General features: G+C 33.6%; 1 protein-coding gene across 9 annotated transcripts in view; it reads right to left on the bottom strand.

The window, feature by feature from the left end:
- Positions 1 to 4735: 4735 nt before the first annotated feature.
- The window catches only part of LOC124154044 (spectrin beta chain), a 217393-nt gene continuing 207396 nt past the window's right edge, over positions 4736 to 14732 (bottom strand). For all 9 annotated transcript variants that reach the window (XM_046527531.1, XM_046527527.1, XM_046527530.1 and 6 more), the window contains one exon: positions 4736 to 5830. In XM_046527531.1, coding sequence (XP_046383487.1) covers positions 5827 to 5830 — 4 coding nt within the window. In that variant the 3' untranslated portion in view covers positions 4736 to 5826. The remainder of the gene's footprint in view (positions 5831 to 14732) is intronic.

The raw sequence follows: 14732 nt of genomic DNA, 5'->3' as shown, positions 1-14732 counted from the left end.
ACCGTAATGATTCGGGAACTATAGAATGCGGAGGCGAGAGAGATGTCTCATTTTGAAGGTAATCACTGTAAAATCATGCTGCCACTGTCAGAGCATACTGAATGAATAACAAATAGCACTCATAGATGAAGTGTCGTACTATTGTTTAGGCAACTCTTCTTGGCTTGGGCGATTCGCAAAAGATTTTATCATCCTTACTTACTCGCTCGGGAGGATTTTTTGGCGAAGGTGACGAAAAGTCGAGTCTTTCGGAATTTATCCCCGAATCATTTTTGGTCTCCTCCCCTCTACAAATTTCAGCTCTCTACATCTTCTAAAGGAGATCGGGAATTTGTATTATTTAATGAGCCAGTCATTCGTGCACCTGGATTTATGTACTATGGAATCCGAGCGGTTGATTATCTATGAGAAGTAACAGCATGGCAAGGAGCCAAGTTTAAGGATACTTCTTGACTCTTTATGCTTGCCTAGTTGCGAAACAATAGGATTCTTCGAGATGTCGTCAGTGGCGTACACGTATGGGGGGCGCGCGCCTCCCCCCTTGCGGGGCCGCCGTCATTGCCAAACATTGCAGAACAACAATAGGGTGGTTTCCTGTTATTTTTTATTGCTTAAATAGAAAGATTATTACTCCTGGAGTACGCATTTCACGCTCTTAGATTTTTAAATGACGATATCTATTTTTCGCGATTTAACGAAAATTGAAAAATTTCAAGCGCGCGAAAACGCGACGGCTAAGTAGGAATGATGGGAAAAGCCCGTGTGACTTGTTTCTGGTTCCAGCTATCGCCGTGTGAGGTGACCTTGGGGCGATGCATTGAGCGCTGATACGACGCAGGCTGCTGGCAGGTAGCTGAGTACCCTGCTAGCTGGTAGCGCTTGGCTTAAATAAGGATTATTATTACCCTATCAAACGAAGGAAACTTTCCGAACTTAGGCAATTTTAATGGGTGATTATAAAGAGATGTTTCCCTGAGCTCTGTGCCTCATGCATGCATTGGTAATCTCAAACAATGTAAAACTCCTATCTACTCGTATAGAAACTAGGTCCCTGTGACGTCACGTGGAGTGGAATCGCATGGGCGCCAATCTGGCCTTTTTCAAATGAGGTTAAAATTGAACATTAACATTCGTCTAAACTGGGATTTATAAAACAAAATAATTTGTTTATTATGAATACACTAATTGTGGATAAGGAGTCGCAATCAATGCCTTTCGTTTTCTTTGATGAAGGAAACTACCCAATGTAACTTTTTGCATAATAAGATAGAATTGTCTTGTATATGCGTATTATGAGTTTAAATAAAACTTTCTTAAACTTAATTACTAAACCTTAATAATAATAAATGAATTTATTTACTTTAATTAATTTTACTTAATTACTTTCTTATTTGACTTAATTATTTGTAATTACGATAAAAGTAAAGGTAATTCAAGATATCTCAAGTTATCTGAATTTTGCTCCACCCTTGAGTTTTTTCTGTATCCACTTATGGTTTTCGCTCTATCAATAGTTTCTTTCTAAAATGTCGAGTTTCTGCACATGAAGCATAATTTATTGGGAAGTATCCTTGTATAAAGTTCCACATAACTTCGAGCAAGCAGTACAGACCGAACGTTTTTTCTGTATCCACTTCTGGTTTTCGCTCTATCAATAGTTTTTTTCTAAAATGTCGAGTTTCTGCACATGAAGCATAATTTATTGGGAAGTATCCTTGTATAAAGTTCCACATAACTTCGAGCAAGCAGTACAGACCGAATTAGCATCATTTCGAAATCATTGGCCGGAAACTTCTATGCGTGGAAGTCTGTCGGCCGCTTAAGGGTCTATTATAGCTTATCACTCGACTGCCTAAGATCAGTCAGTAGGCTTTTTGGTTGACTGGCTTGGTATTCAATAGAATAGAGGTGTTTGACTGAAGTAACACAGTAATAGCATAGCCCTGAGTCGAGTAGCCCCTTCCACGTGGATACCTGCTCAACTTCCACGACGCTTATAATTGACTTATAATTCCACAACGCTTCCCTAGTGGCGTACTCGATATTGCGGTCTACATGTTAAAGCAAAACGTAACGATGGTCAGAAACAGTGACTTTGTATCTTACTTGACGGATATCAGTGTAATGCATGCATCAATACACAAATATTTATCGTTAATAAAAACATGCTAATACACGAACTTCATTGATGCAAACTAAATTAAAAGCACTTTATTTTTTCTAATTAAAGTTATAAACTGTGGTAGTTATTTACAAATTAATCTTAATAGTTTTCAGTTTTATTTTAATGGATATTTACATTTTATCACGACAAGAATTATATGAATTGGAATGCTTGAGTTACGATTGTAGTATTACATTTGAACATTTTGTGATAGTTCCATCAACCTTCCAATGAATAAGCTAAGGCATTTCTGATTAATTTTAAATTTAACTGCTATCCTTCTCACTGTCATCAGGTGATATTAAAGCCTCTAAGAATGCCTTATAATTAATATTATAGCGGTGGAATGTATGAAAAATGACAAACTTAAAATTTACTTACCACTTGGATGGTAGATTATTTACGAATTATAGATCTGAATCTTGAGCCTCACACTGCAAAAATTATTTGCAACATAAAGTATCTTCATGAAAATAATCTAAAAAAATTACACCCATTGGTTGATATAATGATACTGTAATAGCTGTGTACACAATTGAGCATTAAGTCACTGATTTATTAAACACAAAATGTTGTCTTTATCAATGTGCCCAACAAATGAGGGATGATTATTGAAGAAAATGTGAAACACAAAACTAGGTCATATTGAGATTCATTTAAACCAACTTGTGAGGAGAACTCGTTGAATCTCCACCATGGTGCTAGGTGCAAGTAGTGGATTTATTTATTTTCATCAACCTGAAAACAGCTCACTTAAGGCCTTTTACATCAGGGGGTCTAACATGAAATAAACAACTATCACACACAACCATGCCCTGGATAGGGGCAACCTACCCAGGCGGGACTCGAACCCACGACCTTCGGTTTGGCAGGCGAGGACTTAACCCTGCCGCCACCAAGGCCGGCTGGATCTTCCCAACACAAGGTTGAAAAGGCAAGAAGAGCCTTGCTCTTGTATATCTTTGGTTAAGGAGCACTGACTGTATCTGCTTCTCCCGATAGTCTAGCATCAAAAAGTAAAGGAGCCAGTTCATCACAATACCTCAGCTTGCCAATAGGGTCGACTATAATTTTTAAGAGGATGCTACCAATCTTCATTAATATCTAGCTTTAATGCCAGCAAAAGCAATAATCTTGAAGCTATGTTGTAGTCACTAGCATTTACAAAACACTGCCCCATAATGTATAACCCTTGGTAAGACCAAGTAAATACGTATGCTATGTAATTTCTGAGATTCTTTTGGATCATATATGTTCGGCTTGTTTTGTTTTTTTAAACCTTCTACTCATGTGCATGAGACCTTTTTTTTCTAGTTCAGCCTGCAAAGATCTGTCATTCCATGAAGGAGTGTTGAAATACTTAGTTTACTTCTTCAGAAGTTGTACTTTCCCTCACCTCCTACTGGAATGGCTTATCCATCCTATTAATGGCTGCACCAACTCTTTGACTTATAATTCCACAATCAATATTGAGCAAGTTAGGTTAACTACTTCAGCTAAGAGTGTGAATGATGGATAAAACTTAGAATGATAATTAATTTTGAAACAATGCTACTACCAATTCGTTCAGCTGAAACACTTAAAAAAAAAGTAAGTGCCTACCACATTTCTATACCCCATGGCTGCTGAATTAATTTAATTTCAGTGTGTATTCGAATCATTCTTCGCAGTGTCTCCTCCAACCTGACGCGAAAACATTGTTTAAAAAACTTGCCACTAACATTTCTGCATTATGCAAATTAATAAGAATAAGCTGATTTCCCTCAACCGCTCAAATACAATTCTGCAGCCTCGATGCAATTCTATTTAAGACTCAGATCACCGATCATGGTGCTGAAGGCGCTGACATAATTTGCCAATATGGCCAACACATGAGGATAGTGCTGCGATGATAACATTGGTGTAATAGGACAAATCTTAGACCCACTGCAAAAAATAAACTTATAAATTATATCTGAAGTATATGCTACTATCTTATAGCGATGTGTTTATAATGACTTTAAATGTGTGACTCCCATAAGAAACACTAATATTAGCAAGATAGAAAGGAAAAAGTGCAATACATCGCTTACCTGTGCAAAAAGTGCAAACCATCGTCACAGTGAATGACTAATGGTAGCATAGAATGTCGGTTAAAAGGCTTTCTGCATAAATATGAATGGATAAAATATATTACTTATGAGGTTTTGAATGGTTCAAACATACCAACAAAATAACAAGAGAAATCAGAAAATACCCAACAATTTCAATGATTTCTCAATTGGGTTTCCTAAGATACTGGTTTAGTATCCAGGGAGATCTACTTCCGAATTCAGCCAATATAGATGGTGTCTCGCTTGTCTAGATTCTCGCATCCTATCCACACAATATTGGTGGTTTTAGCCTCATTGCAAACGCAGTACAGATACAGTCGATGCTGCCCATGGTGATAATGAGGGAGCATAAAATGTCACGAGTTTTGTCATCACTAAGTTCACATCCCATCACTGCTCACATAGGACATTAAACTTGAAAGTTTGTCCATGTTATGAAAAAGGAAGAGAAACAAAATACGAATAAGAAAACTTAAGGTTATATTAAAAAACTTTATTAAGTGGCATGTATTTATTGTAAACTTTTGACTTTAAGCATATACACAAAGTGGTGATAAAATCACCCTTACCATTAGAATCGATGGTCCAAATTTGAATCAAATACTTAATACAACTTTATACTCAGCAATATAAAATAATTATCTTGCACACAATCTTATTTCTTCCCAAAACTATTTCAAATTTACCGAGTTTTACAATCAATAAAAAGAGTACTTCCAAGCATTATTTAACCAACATAAACCAAGTATAAAAATCAAACAATACATTAAAACCAACGGATAATTTAAAAAAAAGATTGCATAGCAATAAATTTTGTGGTACAGCTTCTAAAAAAAATATATCTACAGGTTTTATGATGGAGATAATTTCCATTCAAAAGTTGATGGCATTTTATGCATTCAATATGAATCTAATTAGCAATTCAGGTCCAAGAAAAATATTAACAATTCCTGTAGTAATGTTTGCAAATTGCATTGTCCTGAGAAGCTCACTGCCACATACACTGAAATGTGAGCTTCTCAAGCACAATAGAAACATGAAGGCAATCATATTAAAATATACATAAAATATTTTGACATTATATTGCTTAACATCATTCTTTTAAACGGGAATAATAAACCCCAGTTCACTAACTTCACTTTCAACACGCAAGTCACACTAAAATTTTTCAGATTTTGTTTAGAAATATATATATGTATGTATATACTTATTTGAACCATGAAGCATTTTAAAATTTTCATTAAATTTCTAATAGTTTAACATATTAAAGCAATCTCGTAACATTAAATTCAAGAGGACAAAAAGATGGTGGGAGGGAAGCTAAATTTTAAAAAATAAGGAAAATCATTAAAGGCAAATGGCAGTAGTTCATAATTGTTTTTGATGTGGCAGCAGCAGTTACATTTCTTTGCACAAGCACTTTTCGTTCCGTAACCTTGGCATGACCATCGGTGACCTGATACCTCTCTTCCCTGGGTTCATGCAGTGATGGGTATTGTGTGTGATGGCTGAGGTGGATAACGTGAAGTCCATGCAAGCTTCTGTGCTAGCGAGATAACCTTCACACATTTAACTGGAACAGAAACACACAAATACATGGTTAATTACATCGTCTAGTTCAGAAAATATCTTTCAAGAATTTTTTTCAACAAATTTCGAAAACCATTTGAAAACTCATAAATATGAGTGTTCAAATGCTTTAAAAGATTTTAGATTTTTTTCTACTTAATAATTACAATTCCTTCACTTACTAATAAATATTACTGAGGTTCAAAAAAATATACATTCATGGTCAATTGTCATCATAGGAAACATACTACTAAAATACAAATAGGAATTGAATGACTTGTGAACTGGATTGTCAATTTTGTACCCATCCTCATTGGATTATCCATTGTGAATTTTAACGCAAATGGAGTCATGACTGACACACACATATGTACATACATGTATTTAATAGTGCAAAGCTTTATGCATAGTTTATGGGATGGGAATTTTAATTCAATAAAATTCATCGACAAGCCTGATAAAAAAATCTTACTTGCATCTTTATTCTGCTTTCATCATTTTAGTGGCTCTTCAATTCCCTATTATAGTAAAATTTCTTTCAACTATGATAGACATTTGAGACTACAATTAGTAATTTACAATGCATTAAGTTTTTGCTTTATTTTCATCTACAAGACTTATTAATGAAATACAATGATGCAAAACTTACTTCCTATCAAGGTAGTGCATCACAATAGAAGTTCAAAGAGTGCATATTAGCAAAATGCTTAACAGCTGACATATACTCGGAGGGTATTTGCCTCCAGAAAATGTTCAATTTTCTCGTTGAGCAGTGGATCTGAGTGGTGGATCACCACTTTTTGGAAAACGTTTTCCTCTTAAAATACGTATATAAAACATATTTAATATTACCAGCATTATTTGAAATTGATTCCTTCAATATATATTTTCATATTTAAAATTATCAAGGTAATGTATATTTTTGCCAAACAAAAAAATTCACCTCATTAATAAGAGAAGAATATTGATTTTGTTAATTTAAAAATAAGTTTATAAACCTTAATTATATAAGCATACAGTAATCTCGGAGGTATGACAACTAAAATTTAATATTGGAAATAAGTTTGGGAAAATTTAGGCACTATGCATATTGCTTTGCATTTGGAATATAAAAAAATTAATATCTTTACATTCCAACTGGTAATAAACCAGCCACGCTTAGGACACTTAAGGGGTCAAACAAAATAATTTTTGACATCCAATTGGGAAAGGAGTACAACTGACAACAAAACTCTAAGAGGCAGGGGCAATAAACTTTCATGAACTTGCAGCAACATAAAAACTACTACAAAATTACTGTTGTCAAGTTCCCGCCAGGAGAGCATTATCTATTTACATATTCTAAAAAAACAAAGTTTGAATCCAAGAATAGAGAGAGGCAAAGATATTTTCAATTTATGATGGAACACTTCAAAGACTTCATTTTTAGCAACTGGTGCTAACTAAATCAAAGCAACAATGCCAGTAAAAAGAAGATATATTAATTTTTCTCTTTTCTGACTGTTAAGACAACTGATGATGACCGTGATTTTCCAAATCCTTTACAACCAAATATGTAATATCAGTAATTATAATTATGCGAATAAAATTATAGAATTCATGATTTTAACAAAGTATCCATACATCACATCCACGATTTCATTTAGATATCTTCTCACAATTAGAGGATGAGATTTTATAATGAAATATTTTTTGCTCCTTCAGTACATGATGGCTACGTACTCTGTTTGCATCAGGTTATACATAATTTCCAAAATCAGGATTCTATTTTTTGCATAAATTGAGAACCAAATTAGTTATATTGTATTTTTCATGAGAAAAATATCTAGGAACTTTCATTGTTGATTATTATTTGGTTAGCTGTGTTTTTAGTACTTAAAAAGGTACATAATAAAAAAGAACTTCCTGATTTAATCCCAAGCATTCTTTGCAAAAATCCAGCTACCTTGCATCCCATCTGATCTTAGAATACAATCAGATCAGTTCTCTCTCAATCCACCTGAATGTGAAATTTAATCTTTTTAAGTAGGGGAAACTTTAACTTTAGATGTTGCAATTTGGACATTGTAGTAATTAGCAAACAAGTATACAGATTAGCTGACTAGTATGAAAAATTCAAAGGAAAAAGGATAAATCAATAAAAGCATTATCAACTTATAATGGATTAGTACTTGGATGAGTCAATCCATCTGTTTTGTCATTTGAATGTAACACTATGATGTCTGTAATTGAGATCATTTACAAGTTGGAATTTTGGTGGATTATAAGAAACTAAAATTTTCTCAGACAATTGGCTAACCAAAAGTTCAATTTTTAGGTTATGACCATGGACCATTTATGGAACCCGTAAATTATGACAGCAATAAATTATTTATCTTACAATCAATGTGGACTGAAGGTATAGTAGACGATTTTTTGGTCATGACAAGGAGTTTATTTGACATTTAATTATTTCGTGAACTGTCCTATAGCCTTTTCAGGGGAAAGATACCAAAGAAGCTTCACCATATTCTTATAAAACTGAACAGTTGCTGTGTTCTATCATTTTACTGCACTGTTTAACGTTCATTATTCGTGTAAAGGCTACATGTAATTAGAGGAATAATTCTCCAATAATTAAGTTTTCTGCTGTATCATCTATTGCAATCCTTCCATAATAATGCTAGGAAAGTATATCTTTACTATAGCAATAATATTTGTTCCTTAAGTTTTACCAATCGGTCAAGTCCATTCCACATTTGCTCTGCTTTTGTGTATTGTGCTTTGCATTGTTTATTCTTGGCTGACCCATGATATTCCTATAGCAGTTTGTTTAATGCCCAGCATGTTTTACCACCAAAACTGTATTGGAGAAATACAAGTATGTTGCTAAACACATGACTGATAGAATATCAGGGAGTGATCACCAAGAAAAAGAGTGAAAAGTATCCACAATTTTAGAGAAAGCATGAATTAAGCCTGGCTGATCAATGAACTTCAAGGAAGTCAAGGTCCTCCCCAACATCCTTCCCCAGAATAGCTAGAAATGTAAAAAAATAACAAAATTTTTTATTGACGACTGGGAATAAAAATGAATCATAGTCATCCTGAGCAACGCCTATGCAGAACCAAGGTAGTCCACAACACAAATGTTGATTCTGAAACGGTGTCTGTAGAACAGAATGAAAAAAATGTCTAACCATTCTTAGACTAAAGATGCCGGTAGAGGAACTGATGAAGTTATCACATGCCAAATACGTTTACTGTCTCAATCCAAAAGACCAATACTGTCACATTACCACAAAAATCTAAGACATAATCTACTCTTTTTTGGAAGCATAAAGAAGTTGGTAACCTCAGCATTAAAAGCCAATATTTCCAATTATAAAGCATTCACAGGTTTTATATGACAATGGAGTTAATTTAGTAGCAGTAATTGTTTAGTGGCAAAGTGAACAAAAACATGGTCAGTAAAGACAAATGCCAATGCAGTTAACGTGATCGATACATCAATCAATCAATACATCTATAACATCTATGAAAAATTTAGGTTTGATTTAAAACTATCATTGCCTCCCCCTTTCTTTCATTGATGAACTGTTTCTTCATCCCAGCTACTTAAGAGGATAAATGCCAAACACTTTCAATCAGCCCAAGGGGACATAATGCAGAGTTGAGATTTGTACATAATTTCCACAAATATATTATAAAATGAGAGTAACAGAAGCAGGAGCTTATTTAATCATTTATATAAGTTATAATACCCATTAAAACAACGTCTAGCAGAAAGGGAACATCAGACAACCACAAACTGAGCATAATGTACAATAAGAGAAATTCTCTCTCTCGCAATCTTGCTTGAATCCAATTTTTATTGAACTACCAAATACAAAAAGTGTGGCATTAATGGCATGTACCACCCAGGTAAATATTTCATTCTCAAGGTACATGAAGTATTACCTAGCCTAAGTTCTCTCGAGTGTGAATAGACCTATAATTGATATTAAACTGTTTAGTATTTGACTTAGATATATTTTCTGTACAAACAAGTCACAGAAAGTTCAGTCTTAGACTTCAGAAAAATCTCAACTACATATGTCTTAGTGTATCAGGAATATAATATTTTAAGATAAGTTATTTTAATAGCATGCATGAGAGCTCAAAAGCATAAAAAATTTTTATTAAATTTTTAAAATTATGCAATTATATTTATAAAATCTAATTGTATAATTTCTTGTTATTGTATTTCTCTCTTAAAATTATGCATCTTTTGTCAGCCTCGTCTTCAAAATAGCTATACGGAACGTACTTGTTCTCTCTGATAGTAACAAATTAAAAGTGCAATGGTTTACAATTGCTGTTAATACCTTAACCATAAAAATCCATTCATTTCCTGAACTAGACCAATTTTGATCATCATAGACATGTACCTAAAATATGTGTATTTCTTTGAATACGATGTGGAAACAATTTGCTAAGATGTAAATTGCTTTGCTTAATTTCGAGTGCTTGTGAGGATAAATACATTTTTGATCATGGAGTTGTCAATCAGTAGCAGTCTACTCATAAATTTGGAAGTAGAACAGTGATCATGCCAAAAGAAAGATTGTTTTTCCACCGTAACTCATGATTAAATTGCTTCAGTGGAGATTTCTAAAGCAAAAACAGGGTAATGTTTTCAGTGTGCTCAGTTTTTGGCTCAATATGATTTTTGTAATGACAATAATCAAAAAGACAAGAAAATATACAAAATCATGCTCTAAATATCCTCTCATACTACAAAAGAGTCAAGAATTACTAGCAACTGATGCAAGCACTTATTACACATGCAGAATAGGAATGCTGTAGGATTGCTTCCCGCAAAAAGGACACCAAAAGAAGCAAAATAAACATGGGGTTCACCTGTGAATGTCTTCAGCTCTCATAAAAGCAACCTCTCCAAGCTATATGCTTCCACCATCATATCAAAGAATTACACTGCACCTCTAACCACGTTCAAATACCCCAACAAACATATTGCTAGGGTCTTCAACTTCAAAGGGAGGACGCATTCGATTATTTTACACTTCATGGAGGTAATAATCTAAGCACTACTGAAAATGATTAACTTAATTTATTACCTCGGTGTAACAACTATCTTCATCTTGAATAAAAGCTGATGAGAATCAGTACATATACAGAAATTAAATTGTCATATTTGGAACCAATTACTCAATATCTTGTAAGGGGAAAAATATAAGAAACCAAAAGATAGCAGAATTATTATATTAAAGTGGAAAATGAACATTAATTAAAAAGCATTTCTTAATGCCATATACATTTGTGGCTTAGTTATAACTTAGCCACTGATAAATTCAATCAATACTGAATCCGTAGAAGCATTTGTAAATTTGCAGTGATTTAGACTTTAATAGGAACTCTAGACATGAATTACCAATGGTATATATTAAGGACCTAAGGACATCAATACATTATAACAGCCACTGACAGCAAAAAAATCATAGATTACTCATTATACAAAATAAATAAGCTCAAGAAATGACATCCTACTGGACACTACTGGTTAATTGATTTTCTGTTATCTGTAGCAAAAATTTTGAGAGCAGTCACTTTGTGATAAATTTATATTGTCTTTATTGTTACCTAACTCTAGAAACTCAGTCCCATCCTCTCATTAATATATCAAATCATTTCCAAGGTAGTTGTGAGAAATTTTTCCTTGGATGCAATAAAGAATATTTTGAATTTCAATTTATAATTTTATCATACACTGTGTTTTAATATGTAACATCATATTCACCTGATGATGACATTAAGGTGAAGGTGACACTATGAGTTGAAATTCAGGTAGCTATTAAAATCATTAAGTGAAATTCATAATTTTTGTCTATTTCCACCATATCATCAATATGTAATACATAACATGTCCAACCTTCCTGGGTGGATCTCTTGCTTGCAAAGAGTCAATAATAATAACTGTTTGGCACCAGGCAAGCTAGCATTTATTTCACCATGGAGGTGGGCCTCAGGTGAATGGGGTGCTCTCATAAAATTAAAATAGCTATTTTTTACATGTATCGATAAGTAAGTTGAAGTTATTAAAGTTTGCAAAATATGACTTCATAAATCTCAATATCCTAGTTACTACAGAGCTTCAAAGTTCGCGAAAATTACTAAATTCTTTCACGCTACAAAAACATCCTGTGATGTCAGAGTGCAAGTAAGCAGCTTCGCTCCATGGCAATAACAAACAGTAATGACCATAACAAAAGATACGACGATACTGATTCATAACATTAAGGGTGTGTCAAAAACAGATGCGAATGGTTTTAAAGACTTTACGATGCACGTATTGAGCGATGGCTAACTCTGACTTCGTGAAGGTGCATTCTAGGAACATTCTGAAGGTAGATTAATTCATGGTCGCTTATTTCTTCTCTGGCAATGAAGATTTCGCAGAGTTGAGAAGCCGGGAAATTGAAACGTAAGATAAATTAAATGAACTATCTCGTTCGATAGTAATCTAGAGCTCGTTTTGTATCTCGTTTAACTACTGTCATTTACTCATTGCTTTTAATGTATACTGTGTGCAATATTAGAATATGTGAAGTTAGCATTTTGAAGAAATAAAACAGAATAAACTTGATGCCGATTTGCTTAGCATTCCTTAGGTGTGGAAGAGAGAGATACATTCATTCAGCAGTTGGATAGGTTCAAGTAAAATATATTTGAGCGTTTGCATTGTTGGGGCTAAGGTGACACCAGAACATGAAGTGAGAATAATAATCTTATAAAGTGGAAATCGCCATTGATAAGGAGGGTGAAACATTAATAAGTGCTTTCTGTTAAGACTTTGCTGCATCTTCCAGTATTCATTCATTCCAGTATGCATCTTCCAGTATGCAATTGTTCAGTATAAATATTTCACTTGACTAATGATAAATGAACATGTTTTGCTATGAAAAAATATAAATGTAGTGAGAAAAAAGTACTGAGAGATACATAGATTTTTCTAAAACTGGGGCAAACAGTCTACTAGAACCACGTAAATGTTTAGTTTACTGGACTCTGATGTCGATGTGTCGTTTGATGCGCAAGATTACTGTACAATTTTCAAAGTGGAATTTTGCAAATAATACGCAGGTTAGAGAAGAACTGCTCCCATTATAATTATTAGCGTGGAAGATACTTTTTTACTGCATAATCATCCATTTTCAGTGGAATTTCCCATTGTCAACCCAAATCAACACTAAAATATTTTTTGACTTGGGGCTGGTAATTTTTGTAACTTCCTAATTTTATAAATGGCTGCTTAATACAGCATCAAACATGATTTATAACAGTCTTTTTAATATTTAGCAAAAATGCATATTTTCAATGTAAATTATTAAAGAGATGCAAATTAAGACTTCATAGTGTAGATTTTACCCTAGGATTATGAATCGAAAAACTGTGTTGGCAGGTAAGTGATCTGAGAATTAGCTTGTTAAATGGGCAAGGGAATTATATTGCACAGCCTTCATAGTTATCATGTTTTCAATGATCATTATAGTCCATCAAATATACCTCCACAAAGAGAGGTTCCTCACCAACCAGCAACGCATCCTTTATTTTTGCAAAACTGAGCCATGCGTCCCACATATTTCAAAGAAGAATGAGGGTTTTTAGGCCAATATACGAAATTTAAAATACTAAAAGCAGGCAAAAATTGGATCAAATCAAGGCAAGGGGATTTAAAAGACCTCCTTGATGATGGATTTATACGAGGATTAATATTTATTAATCCATTAGTACATATGCTTACAGTAACCATATTATTCAATAACACAACCCTAACTTTTCTCTTACTGAGTCATTAAAGATTCAAGGTATCCTAAAATAAATTAGCACTGGAATAGAGTGCAGCAATAGCAATTAATGGAGAACAATAAATCATTATGATGATTTCAATCAGATTCATAAAATATGATTATCAAAGGTTAGTTACTAATCAATAACTCTATTTCCCCTTTAAATTATAATACAAATGCAGATTAAGTCCTCCCATTTCTCTCCCTTAACCTCTGATTCAGTTAACTCAATGGCTACCCCAAAGGCTAAAACTTTACGCATAAAATAAAATTGTTGGCATAACTTTTCACATTAACTTTGAAAAGATAATTTTCAAACATGAAGCGTTATGCTGCAAATAATAGCTATAATGCATCATTGAAAATTACCATTATTATACCTTTTAAAAACATTCCTGCCATGAATAGTTAATCTACAAGGAGTGAAAATGGAAGGACTTGAAACTGCTGATGCCATTCAAAAATAAATGGAACAATGATTAACATTTGTAAATTTAGTAAAATGTCAAATACATGCAACATTGTGTGCAATAGTAATTGGCAAAAAATTAAAAACCCAGAAACTTACAGCGCGTATCAATTTCAGATTAAAACAGTGGTTCTGAAATAAAGAGCTCTCCTAATACAGGAATTATGAATACATGAGACACCAAACACAAGGAAGGTTATTTATAAACAGCATTCACAGCTGCCCTTTTCATTAATTAAACCACATTTGCACCTTTATCTTCTTTCTTCCAACCACCCGAGAAGCATATGTAAATCAGTTAGGCAGGTAAGCATGATTTATCCAATGAACTTAGATTATGTACATTCACACACGCACACCACACTTGATCAGGACTCCATTCCTTGTTTTTATTACTATACACTCAACCAATCTCCAACACTTCCATTTGAGTTTATTCCTCGCATTAAGTCTTCAGAAGCCCACTTTTCTGGCAATTTATTTGGCAATACAAGTATGGACATTAGCGGAAGGCAATGAGAAACAACTTTTTTTCAATGTACAGGTATTTATCCCTCACTACCCTCAAGTGTTCCAGAAACATACTATATGAACTAAATGAGGGAAAA

Source organism: Ischnura elegans, chromosome 2 (assembly GCF_921293095.1).
Source record: "Ischnura elegans chromosome 2, ioIscEleg1.1, whole genome shotgun sequence".
In the NCBI taxonomy this organism is placed as follows: domain Eukaryota; kingdom Metazoa; phylum Arthropoda; class Insecta; order Odonata; family Coenagrionidae; genus Ischnura; species Ischnura elegans.
This window is presented reverse-complemented; position numbering and strand designations above follow the sequence as displayed.